The 13,420-nt window shown below is 42.6% G+C and overlaps 1 protein-coding gene across 13 annotated transcripts in view; it reads left to right on the forward strand.

Moving 5' to 3' along the window:
* Positions 1-13,420, forward strand: part of LOC122118086 (protocadherin gamma-C5) — a 195,133-nt gene that overhangs the window by 103,386 nt on the left and 78,327 nt on the right. The window contains exon 1 of one of the 13 annotated variants that reach the window (XM_042691944.1): positions 149-3,090. The exons of the other annotated variants lie outside the window; for them this stretch is intronic. Coding sequence (XP_042547878.1) covers positions 661-3,090 — 2,430 coding nt within the window. The 5' untranslated portion in view covers positions 149-660. Of the gene's footprint in view, positions 1-148; positions 3,091-13,420 lie in introns of those variants that run through there. 13 annotated transcript variants of the gene reach the window in all.

Below are 13,420 nucleotides of genomic sequence, written 5' to 3' on the forward strand. Positions count from 1 at the left end.
TTTAGGCAAATTCATAAATCTTTAAAAAAAATTTTCCCCAAATCATAGCTGAATTCAAATGGCTAAATTATTACATAATTTCTCAATGAAAGAAACCTCCTAAGGAGTCCTCCATAATATGTGTGTTGGGATGGGGAGGGATCTCAAAGCAGGTGCACTACAGTTACAAAGTTAAACGTATCGCTTATAGAAGCTTAAAATTTGGTTAAGAGGTCATTGGAAAAAGTCGTAATGCATGGACAACTAGAGAAAACAATCTCAAGGAGGTGGGTTTGTATGAAAAAAATTTAAAGAATTCAACTTTCTACTATAACAAACACAGCTGGATTCGTCGGCTCTGTTTCTCTATTTGGAGAACGGTAGGTGGAGCTATTTAAGGTATAAAGACCAAAAATCTTCTCCGGGAGTTGAAGATTGTGTAGTAATTGGTTAGGACTCTGAGCGCCGCTGTTCACCAATCAGGGAGAAAAAGGCAAAGGGAGCCCGCTAGCCTCGCACGCGCCTAAAAGCACATCTCCGAGAGAAAACAGAACAGAGAGAGCAGCTAGCCTCCTGCAACTGTCCGATTCCAGCGGCCGAAGAGCTGAGCCTGGTTTCAACAATCAAGGGCAAAATTGGAAAGTCGTCATCGTCATCACCGTCATCAACATCGAAAAAAAAATGACAACGGTTCCCTTGCAACTGCAGCGCGACTGCTCACGGCTGATCCTGCTGGGAGTCCTCCTTGGGGTCCTGCGGGAAGCTGGAGGCACCCAGCTTCGCTATTCAGTTCCGGAGGAGCTGGAGAAAGGCTCTCGGGTGGGGAACATCTCCCAGGACCTGGGGCTGGATCCCCGGGAGCTGGCGCAGCGAGGAGTCCGCATCGTCTCCAGAGGTAAGGCTCAACTTTTCGCTCTGAACCCGCGAAGCGGCAGCTTGATCACCGCGGGCCGGATCGACCGGGAGGAGCTCTGCCTGGGGGCGGTCAAGTGTCAATTAAACCTAGAGATTCTGATGGAGGATAAAGCGAAAATATACGGGGTGGAAGTGGAAGTGAGGGACATTAACGACAATGCCCCCTACTTCCGTGAAAATGAATTAGAAATAAAAGTGAGTGAAAACGCAGCCACCGGGATGCGCTTCCCCCTTCCCCACGCTTGGGATCCAGATATCGGGAAGAACTCTCTCCAGAGCTACGAGCTGAGCCCGAATACTCACTTCTCCCTGGAGGTGCAAAACGGAGCGGATGGGAACAAGTACCCGGAATTGGTGCTGGAGAGCACGCTGGACCGCGAAGAAAAGGCCGCTCACCATCTGGTCCTCACGGCTTCGGACGGAGGTGACCCGGTCCGCACTGGCACCGCGCGCATCCGCGTGACAGTCCTCGATGCCAACGACAACGCGCCCGCGTTCGCTAGATCTGAGTACCGCGCGAGTGTGCCCGAGAACGTGGCGGTGGGCACTCAGCTGCTTCGGGTGAACGCCACCGACCCGGACGAGGGAGCCAATGCGGAAGTGATGTACTCCTTCCGGTACGTGGACGACAAGGCGGCCCGGGTTTTCAAGCTAGACAGTCAGTTAGGGACCCTATCAACAATCGGGGAGCTGGATCACGAGGAATCGCGGCTCTACGAAATGGAAGTGCAAGCAACGGACAACGCGGGGTATTCTGCACGGGCCAAAGTCCTGATCACAGTTCTAGACGTGAATGACAACGCCCCCGAAATAACCATCACCTCTCTCACCAGCTCCCTTCCCGAAAACTCGCCCGCGGGGACCTTAGTGGCTCTTTTAAATGTAAATGACCAAGATTCTGGAGAAAATGGACAAGTGCTCTGTTCGATTCAAGGGAATCTGCCCTTTAAATTAGAGAAATCTTACGGAAGTTACTACCGTTTAGTCACAGACACAGTCTTAGACCGCGAACAGGTTCCTAGCTACAACATCACGGTGACCGCCACCGACAGAGGAACTCCGCCTCTGGCAACCCAAACTCTTATTTCGCTGAACGTGGCAGACACCAACGATAATTCGCCTGTCTTCCCTCAGGCCTCCTATTCAGCGTACATCCCAGAGAACAATCCTAGAGGCGCCTCCATCATCTCGGTGAGGGCCCATGACCCCGACAGTGACAAGAATGCCCAAATCACTTACTCCCTGGCTGACGACGCCCTCCAGCATGTCCCCGTATCCTCCTACGTCTCCATCAACTCTGACACCGGGGTCCTGTACGCCTTGCAATCCTTTGACTATGAGCAGTTCCGAGACCTGCAGTTGCAGGTGATAGCGCGCGACAGCGGGGACCCGCCGCTCAGCAGCAACGTGTCTTTGATGCTGTTCGTGGTGGACCAGAATGACAACGCCCCCGAAATCCTCTACCCCACCCTCCCCACCGACGGTTCCACGGGCGTGGAGCTGGCGCCCCGCTCTGCAGAGCCCGGATACCTGGTGACCAAAGTGGTGGCGGTAGACAAGGACTCAGGACAGAATGCCTGGCTGTCCTACCGCCTGCTCAAGGCCAGCGAGCCCGGGCTCTTCGTGGTGGGGCTGCACACCGGCGAAGTGAGCACGGCGCGGGCCCTGCTGGACAGAGATGTGCTCAAGCAGAGCCTGGTGGTGGCTGTGCAGGACCACGGCCAGCCCCCTCTTTCAGCCACTGTCACACTCACCGTGGCCATAGCCGATAGCATTCCCGACGTCCTGGCCGATCTGAGCAGTCTAGAATCTACTGCCAACCCTGAAACCTCGAACCTAACGCTCTACCTGGTGGTGGCAGTGGCCACGGTCTCCTGCGTCTTCCTGGCCTTTGTCATCGTGCTGCTGGCGCTCCGACTGCGCCGCTGGCACTCCCTGCGCGCGCACCAGGCTGCGGGGAAGGGATTGGTTGGGGTGCCCGCCTCTCAGTTTGTGGGCGTGGACGGCGTGCGCGCCTTCCTGCAGACCTACTCGCACGAGGTCTCGCTCACCGCGGACTCCAGAAAGAGTCACCTGATCTTTCCACAGCCCAACTATGCAGACACTCTCATCAGCCAGGAGAGCTGTGAGAAAAGCGAGCCGCTTTTGCTGTCAGGGGATTCGGTGTTTTCTAAAGATAATCATGCTTTAATTCAGGTGAGTCCTTATCAAATGTTCTCCCCTGAGCTTGCACCAAAATATCCCTTAGTCTAGATAATTCCTGTATATTTGGGATTAATAAAACATGCCAATATACGTGGCAGACACCACCAACAGCACAGTAACCATTTTTCATGCCTTGCTTATAACTACGTACACAAAATCTTATCCCATATCACTAAATAATATACAATTTGAATTCTATTATTTGCTGTAATTTCTTGCTATAATTTTCTGATTTAGTTTATCAATTCTGTCTACTTTTTTTTTCTCCTGTTGGCCATGCAGCACTTTGTGTCAGGCATCTGATTATCTGATCCTCATTTGTTTATTATTATTCTAGAGTTGGCAATGTAGCACACTGGTAGATGGTTTGCTTAGCAAATGCAAAAGAAGAAGAACAAAAATTTCTCTAGGGGGGAGCAATCTAGTTAAGTAGAAAGTATAAATGAAAATTTTAGTCAACTTCTATAAATAAAGTGGCTTTTCCCCCCTGGGGTATCAATCCTAAGAAAGCCCTCCACTGCTGAGCTACATCCTGGGTGCCAATGGAGTAGTTTTTCACTACACTTGAGATTGCTGGCAAATTTCATAAAGTGTGTCTAGTTTATTTTAAAGGACATTTATTCTTTCTGGTCATTGGGATACATGCATTTATAGTATCTCAGAATCCTGAGTCATTTCAGGTTTTTAAATCATTCAACTTCCAAAAATTCACAATTTTTTATAACATGAAAAACGGTGAAAAACCGTCTTGTCCTTACTATACATTTTATTTATTTATTTATTTTTGGGTCCGGTCATGGGGCCTGAACTCTGGGCCTGGGCGCTGTCCCTCAGCTCTTCAGCTCAAGGCTAGCGCTCTACCACTTGAGCCACAGCATCACTTCTGGCTTTTTTCTTTTTGCTTCTGTGGTGCTGAGGAATCAAACCCAGGGCCTCCAGGCATGCAAGGCAAGCGCTCTACCATTGAGCCACCTTCCCAGCCCCAACTATACATTTAATAATACAGTATAATGTGTGTTAGATGTAACAAATAATATAATAAACTTAGATGTTTACTTTGCTCATTCCCTGCACTGATATTAATGACTTCATGAAATAATCTGAACTCACAAATGTGACAAAATGAATTATTGTTTATCTTTTCATCATTGACAATTTCTTTGAAGAAATAACATAAGGGCTGGGGAGGTGGCTCAGTGGTAGAGTACTTGCCTTGCACGCAAGAGGCCCTGGGTTCAATTCCTTAGCACCACATAAACAGAAAAAGCCAGAAATAGTACTGTGGCTCAAATGGTAGAGTGCTAGCCTTGAACTGAAGAGCTGAGGCACAGTGCTCAGGCCCCACAACTGACCAAAAAAAAAAAACGAACAAAAAAGAAATAACTTAAAATTTTTAATGTGTCTTGAGGATATTTTCGATACTGGAACACACTTTGCAATAATTCCTTCTGTATCCTACATTAAATCTCCCCTCACTTTTGCAAACATGGAAAATTTTTAGGAAGTATAGATTCTGTGTTTCCCCAATACCTTATGTTTTCAGTAGAATGTTTAACAGAAATTGGACACAGAGTTGTATTGCTCTTGAGAAAGTATTACCTGGTTTCTTTTGGAGTGAATTTCATCAAGGGGCAATAAATCATGTTAAAATTGTTTTTCTTTTATTATCAATTATCTTTCAAAAATATAATAATTCAAATATACATTAATAGAAGAGATTAGAAACCACTTAGAGAAGCAAAGACAACCAAATGACTCTAAAATGAAGAAGTTGCTCTTAACCAAGATTCACATCACTGTGCTTCTTGACAACCAAGATTTAGGAGAAAAAAAAAAGCAAATATAGATTATGTGGTTCTACTTGTGTGACATGTTGTTTTGTTGGTGGTGGGACTTGAACTCAGAAACAGGGCACTGTCCTTTGTTTCTTCACTGAAGGCTGGTGCTGTATCACTTGAGCCCACCTTCACTTCCTGCTTGTTGGGTGGTTAGTTGGACCACCAAAATCTCATAGACTTTACTACCTGGGCTGGCTTTGAATTGTGATCCTTAGATCTCAGCCTCCTGAGTAGCTAACATTATGGGTGTGAATTATCGTCCCTCAACTTACTTATGTAACTTTTATAAGAAAGTATTTGAATCTACATAAAATATGGTTTTAATTTATATTAAGTTACAAATCAAATTTACAAAGTGCAGTATTCTGTAAGAATACTAAGAAAATGGTGGGGCAGTGCACCCCCCACTATTGTATTGTAGAAGTTGTCAAAATGTTTACCACATGGCCAGTTCTCAAATGGCCATCTTTCACTTTCAGAATGAAAGATGTAGTAAGAAAGAAAGACGTAATTGAAAAATAAATTAATTTGAGAAGCTAAGCCAATACTGTCTAATTATGGTGATTGCTGTACACTCACTTGATTTACGGACAAATTGCTGAAAGCTAAGCCATAAATAATCATGATTTTTTTTTGGGGGGGGGTCCGGTCGTGGGCCTGAACTCTGGGCCTGGGCGCTGTCCCTCAGCTCTTCAGCTCAAGGCTAGCGCTCTACCACTTGAGGCACAGCACCACTTCCGGGTTTTTTCTTTTTGCTTATGTGGTGCTGAGGAATCGAACCCAGGGCCTCATGCATGCAAGGCAAGCACTCTACCACTGAGCCACCTTCCCAGCCCATAATCATGATTCTTATACTATATTTTAAAAACCCAGGAATCTCAGCTATGCTTCCAGGTTGTGTTGAAAAGCCTTTGTTCAACAGTCATTTAATGAATGGATGGAAGTGCTCTGAGGATTCTGGATTCTAGTATTCAGAGTTTTCAGACATAGATTGTAGATGACAGCAGTTTAGATAATTCCTAACTAGATCACTTTTTTTTTATTGTGAAAATACTGACTAGATCATCTTTTAATCTCTTCGAGCTTCAGCAAAATGAAGAATAACATCTCATTGAAAAGAGTAGAATGGGACTAGGAATAATATGTAAATCATCTGGTTCACCTGTAGTTAATTAATAGCTGCCATTTTCTTTTTTTATTTTTTATTTTTCAAAGTACCTGTATTTTTAATAATTTCTTGACATTGTAAAAGAATTTTACATTACGATCCAAGGGTGGTAGGGCGAAGGGGGGCAGTAGAACAATCAAACCAAAAGGGAGATGGAGAAACACATGGTGGGAGGAGGGAAGGGATTTAGTTGGGGCTGAAGGGTGGGTGAGGGGTTCTGCTCAACTAAAATGCTATTGGTTTATTAATAGTTGCCATTTTCTATCAGTTGACTAAAAAAGGACTTAGGTTTTCAAGGCCAATATATTTGATATTCTGTTCAGAAAAGTAATTATGAACAGCATGGGTCTCTACATCACATAATGGGATACCTGGGGGTTGGAACAAAGCTATTCTAAAATTTTGTGAAGCTAATTTTTTTTTTTTTGGTCAGTCATGGGGCTTGAACTCTGGGCCTGCGCGCTGACCCTGAGCTCTTCAGCTCAAGGTGAGTGCTCTACCACTTGAGCCACAGCACAACTTCTGGTTTTCTGGTAGTTTATTGGAGATAAGAGTCTTACAGACTTTCTTGCCCAGGCTGGCTTTGAATCCTGATCCTCAGATTTCAGCCTCCTGAGTAGCTAGGATTACAGGCGTGAGCCACCGGTTCCTGGGCTTGTGGAGCAAATTTAAAAATCTGAAGTGCCTAGGCACATTCTTGATTAAGAGGTCACAACTTCAGACCATAGAAATGGGGAGAAAGACTGTGCTATATTGGACAACTTTTTTCTCTGACTAATGTAAATAAGGATCCTGTGAAATTTTGTACTATACTTTTTTTTTCTTTGTAATATTGGAGTATGAACTCAAGGCCTTGTGCTTGCTAGGCAGCTGATCTAACACTTGAGCCATGCCTCCATCTCTGAATCTTCGTAATTGAAAAGAACAATCTTTTCCAATGGGATTTAAGTGATTTAAACTGATCACTAAAAATTGAAGGTTGGAGATATTCTGGTTTGGTAACATGAGAGTTGACGCTCGTGGTTCATTTGTAACTTTAGGATAATTAAAATATTTGTTGATTTTTTTTTCTGAGAGTTACTGCAGTGAGTTTAGATGTTTATACTTCTGATTCCAGTAATGAAAGAATTTCAAGGACTTTGCTTGTCTTCTTATGTATTATGGCAGGTTGGTATGTGTTAATTTCATTGAATAAAGTGTTTAGCTATAATTTGGCAGTTACAACTCCATTGAAAACTGGAATGTAGTCTACCAGTAAACATTATTTCATTACTTGTTGGCGGTGGTGGTGGTGATAGTGATGGTCATGGGGCTTGAACATAGGGCCTAAATGCTGTCTCTGAGCTTTTGCATTCAAGACTACTTCTCTACCACTTTGAGCCATAGCTCCACTTCCAGTTTTCTGGTGGTTAATTGGAGATAAGAGTCTTACGGATTTTCCTGCCCAAGCTATATTTGAATCACAATCCTCAGATCTCAGACTCCTGACTCACTAAGATTTACAGGTATGAGCCACCAGTGCCTGGCTTTCTGAGTACTTTCTGACTACTTTCTGAGTCTCACAGCCTTTCCTGCCCAAGCTGGCTTCGAACCACAGTCTTCAAATTCAGCCTTCTGAGGAGTTAGGATTATAAGCATGAGCTACCAGCACCCGGCTTATGAGGCTTTTATCTACAATTAATGGCCTATATTGTAATTTTCTCAGTGACATGTGACAGTTTTTGATCATGAACTGAGTAATTTTGGTGGAAAACTCATTTTTTCTCATACAAGATTCAACAAAAACTAAACAAGACACATAGTTGTGAAGGCATATGGAGCAAATCAGTAAGTTCCTATCTCAGGAAAGTCAGATTTACTCCCTGATGTTATATTTTGAGTTTATTTTTGGGAACTATATCCAATAGAAAGTTACCAATAATAGTGCATATTATTTATGACATATTCTTTTTTGTCTATGATATATTCTTAAAATACTGATGGCAAATGAGAGCCTATGACAAAAGTAATTGAAAATAATGGAAGGAGATGTTTCTGGATAGTATATGGAAAGGGCTTTGGTTCAAGAAAATGTGAAGGGGCTGGGAAGGTGGCTCAGTGGTACAGCTCTTGCCTTGCATGCATGAGGCCCTGGGTTCGATTCCTCAGCACCACATAAGCAAAAAGAAAAAAGCTGGGAGTGGCGCTGTGGCTCAAGTGGTAGAGCGCTGACCTTGAGCTGAAGCGCTGAGGGACAGTGCCCAGGCCCAGAGTTCAGGCCCCACAACCGGACCCCCCAAAAAAAATTTTTTTTGAAGAAATTGTCATTGTCATTGACTTAAACAAAATAATCTAAAATATATGAAAAGATGTTGATAGCACTGTAATTTCTCTTAGAGAAAGTCACATAAATATCTACTATGTATAATACCATTGAGTACAAAATATAATTTCTTAGGAAGTGGCACTGTAGCTCAAAGTGGTAGAATACTAGCCATGAGCAAAAGAGCTCAGAGATAGCAGCCAGGCCCTGAGTTGAAGCCCTATCTCACACACACACACACACACACACACACACACACACACACACACACACACACACACACACACACACACACACACACACAGATGTCTGAATTGAATGATGATTAGAAGGTGAACACTTGGAAAAGAATCATAGTGCAGACTAATTTTACATGTCCTTTTCTTCTATATCAAGCACTTACTAAAAGCCAACTTTCTAATCTATCTTTGTGTGTATGCATGTGTGTGCAAGTAATGGGGCTTGAATTCAGGTTCTCACACTCTTGCTTGGCTTCTTTGCTCAAGGCTACCACTCTACTACTAGAGCCACATCTCTACTTCTGGCTTTTTTCTGGTTAATTGGAGATGTCTCATGTACTCTTCTGTTCTGCCTGTCTTCAAACTTCAATCCTCAAATCTCAGCTTCTTAAGTAGCTAGGGTTATAGGTGTGGGGCACTAGAACCTGGCCTAATCTATTCTACAAAGCAAACAACCAGGGAAGTGGTTAAAGTTTCACAATAAATACCTTGATCATAAGATTTTATTTTTTGTTAAATGTCTTAGAGGTTTCCTGTATGTTTTCAAGTGAAGACTTAGTCAACAGTTCATCTCGCAACATAGAAACAGTAAAAGGAGTGTAGAAAAAAAATTTTTTTAAACATTTTAGGTCAAGCATACCAAGATCTAGAAGAAATTGAAAGAAGTCATAACTTGGACTTCATGTGATAAAGTCACAGGGTTATGACTTACCAGAAGTATTTGATTGCATAACCAATCAAATACCATTGCCTGTTAACTTGTAAACTAAGTGAGAAACATCTTTCTCTGCTTTCAACTTTCCAGAACCTTGCATTCTTCTCTTATTGGGCTGTGGTTCTAGAGCAGTGACTCAGAGACCTGCTGTTCCACCAAATACAGAAACAGATAAATGAGCCTCTTAGTGTCTCTTCTACTCAGACATCTTGTTGAATAATTAGGTATGTAAACCACTTTAATTTGAACTATATGAAGATGCAAAAGAAAATACTACAGCAGACTGGAAATGTTCCTTTTGTAACTCCAAGTCCTACAAACCTCAATCAGGAACACTTGGATTTACTGGCAATAAGCTTTGCTCCTTTATCATTGGAGACTCTATTTTTGGAAGATGGTTAGAAAGGGGCTTATCTGGGTTGAGCACCAGGAATCGTAAACAAAATATACCCCCTGTAAAAGGTACTGTTTTCCTTCCTGCTGGTTTTCCTTCCTACTAGATGATCTCTCAGGAGTTCTACAATTCAATCCCCAACAGTTGACTGAGGGGTGAGTAGTAGAAAACCTTTTTTTTTTTTTAAGCCAGGTGCCAGTGGGTCACACCTATAATCCTAGTTACTCAGGAGGCTGAGATCTGTGGATTGCAGTACAAAGCCAGCCCAGGCAGGAAAGGCTGTGAGACTCTAATCTCCAATAAACCACCAGAAAACTGGATGTGGCACTGTGGCTCAATTGGTAGAATGCTTGCCTTAAGCTGAAGAGCTCAGGGATTAGTGCTCAGGCCCAGAGTTCAACCCCCATGACCAACTGAAATTAGAAAGAAAAAAAATTTAAGAAAAGAAAATCTTTTTTAAGGATCTGGGCCTCAGTGTAGTACACTGGCTCAGTGTAGGACTTACATGCTCAGAAGTTGTAGGTTTATGCTCAAATGGAATAATTACTTCACTCAGAGTGAATAGAGACTTATTTGTGAATGACAGGATGGACTGGGAAAATATATACCCCAAGACATGATTTTCACCATTCCTTTAAAATTAACATTAGTAATCATATGTGTGTGTGTGTGTGTGTGTGTGTGTGTGTGTATGTGTATATATCCAGGATGAGATGTTGATGCGTCATAGTTTAGCAAGGATGTTAGTAAGTAAAATATCTCTGCATTAACCCAGCCAGAAGCAAGAGTTTATATAGAAACTAAAGTAGATCCCAATGTTGAAAACAGTTCCTTACAATATTACCACTTTAGCAACTTTTCTCTGTCAGTGAAGTAAAAGATCAACAGAAGAAAAAAATGAATCAAGTTTTTGTTAGAAGAGTCACTAAGACAGAAACAGCATAGCTCCCTTTGCTTAATGCTAACAGTCTCAAATGGTGGGAATCCATCACAAAATGGTACCACTGATTATGGGGCTCAGTGTCAACACCAAGCCTTGGGTTCAGCTAAGATCTTAACAGAGCTGGCCTTCAGAAAGATGTGCCACTAGGTAACTCCATGCTGAGAGTGAAGACTACCAGGCATGATTTCCCTGGTGCAGGAGTCATGTAGGTCTTGTGCAGCCTAGAATGCCTAGATCCAGTTAGGTCTTCATAACAAGAGTGAAGAACAGACTTTAAGTACATTGGATGTCAAAAAGATTTTTAAAATATTTCATGGCTTTGGAAGAAGGAGGAATCAATAGACCAAGGGCCATTGAGATTGAAATTCTTACCTCTACTTCCACAATAATTCCTGAATATTCTATCCCTCAGCAAAAAAAAAAAAAATCAGTTTAAAGCATGATTCAGATCTCAGAGAACACAGAGAGGTCAGGTGTCTAATACAAAAGAATACACCTTTCAGAGCATCATCTTCCTCCAAATAATTGCAAGTTCATAGCATGTGACCTTGAACCAGAAGCTAGCCCAGAAATTAATGTCACCATCACAGTCATCTACATGGACAAACCACCCTTCTCCTCCAGCACAACCACCATACTAGAAAGACAAGGCCAATTTTTCAGCATGCCTTCTGTGTAGACCACTTGGCTAAGAATATCTCTCTGGGAGTTCCAATTACTCAAATTACTGAGAGCCTCTGATTCTGACTGGGGTCCCAATGGCTTCCTATGCCATCATAGCTAGGGCCTTGGCCCTTAAGCCTAGGGTAGTGTTCAGCAGGGTAGTGTCCATTGCTCCCTGATGCTATGCACTAGATGGGTGCTGGTGAATGACTAAGCCCAACAGCTTGACCCTCTTTAATTTGGTGTCAAGTGCCACAGAGCCCAGCTACTTGGTCAGTTAGTTCATGGAAGTGGAAACTGATTCAAGACATAGTGGATGCCATACTGTATGCTTCAGCCCAGCCATCTGAGCTTTTCAGCCTAGGGCTGCACTCAGGTGAGGTGTGCATGGAGGGTTCCTTGGGCTATGAGAAGGAAGGTAGAAAGCCATTCTACTGGGTCACCACTGTGCCACATTTGGTCTTCACTGACAGCCTGCAATAGACTGCCAGATCTCAGTAATCACTCTATGAAGTTGTACTCCCAAATTAGTTTCTGTGATTTTTTTTAAGGTTTAGATTATTTTTCTATTATTCCTGATTGCATTTTTTTTTTGAAATGGCTTTGAAGTGCTGAACATCCAAAAAGGGCCATCTTGGATTCTTTCCTCCCAGATCTCTACCCTGCTCTAGGCCCCAGACTTCAGTGTTGGCTGTACCACTAAGATGCCATAATCCTACCAGGTGTGCCTTGCACCTACTAATCCAGGTTGAGCGAACTTCCTTCTTGGAAGCCCTACTCCTCATTGAACAGCAACTCATTGTAGGAAGCCTGTAGCAAGAAGGGATGATTCTGTCTATTCTGAATCCTCCCTGTGGGGTGAGAAATTCTTGATGAAACTGTAAGTCCAGTCACAAATAGATTTTCTTCTTGTATGACATTTTCAGTGATCTCAGGGAAGATCATTTTGGTCAACAAGACCAAAGACCCTAAAATGAGGAATATTTGTCGCAGTGAGCTTGAGAGGGACCATGATGGGGCATGATATGTGTATCAGATGAGTTACAGCATTTAGTACCTTCTAGGAAGGGACCACGATGGGGCATGATATGTGTATCAGATGAGTTACAGCATTTAGTGCCTTCTAGGCAGGAAACCTGTAACATGTTCTGACTGTATATCTTATGTTTATTTTATTACATTTTATGCTTTTATTTTGATATTTAAACTACATTGATGTTAAAAAAGCAGCTGGATGCTGTTGACTCAGACCTGTGAGGCTGAGATTTGAGTACTGCTGTTCAGAGCCAGCCTGGGTAGGAAAGTCTGTAGGACTTTTTAAATCATAGAAAATGACAGAAGTAGTACTGTGGCTTAAGTGGTAGAGTGCTAGCCTTGAGCAAAAAGTTGCTCAGGGACAGTGCCTAGGCCCAGAGTTCAAGCCTCAGGACCAGTGAAAACAAAAAGCAACAATAACAAAAAAGAACAAAATTGATGGTTGTATTATAAAAAATGCACATTCATAACTCAGAGTTACTGCTTATCAATTCTCACTCTACACATGAGTTTTTCATTTATTTCTCTACAAGTTTTCTTAGAGAAAAATGACTGACTGCAAAAATGCGTTATGTCTGATAAGGTTAGCCAATCATTTCAATAAGCTTATATATAGATTCATAGAAATTGCTATACATAAACCTTGTTCCCCTGAAGAGCTTATGACTCACTGTCCTATGCTTCCATTCATGCTGAGCCTTGCATTTCAAACTAGATCGTGCACACCACTAGAAGTCAGACTTTGTTTTGTGTTTGTCCACTAGGTACCTTCCTTCTTTTTCTGTAGTACAGAGTTTCTCTCCCTGTTACCTATTTGAGGCTTGTGAATTGGACCAATTCAAATACTTTAAGTGAATTTGAGCATACAATGCTGGGTATGGACTGATCCTTTTAATCAAACAGTTACATAAATGGATCCAGAGGTCACGTAGCATTTCTCCATACTAGCAGTTTAGAAAGACTTCAAAAATTACAGAGTAAATTTGCAAATTAAATTCATCATTATAGAAATATTTCACTGTGA

Source organism: Dipodomys spectabilis, unplaced genomic scaffold, assembly GCF_019054845.1.
Source record: "Dipodomys spectabilis isolate Male_0828 unplaced genomic scaffold, ASM1905484v1 ptg000147l, whole genome shotgun sequence".
NCBI classification, from domain to species: domain Eukaryota; kingdom Metazoa; phylum Chordata; class Mammalia; order Rodentia; family Heteromyidae; genus Dipodomys; species Dipodomys spectabilis.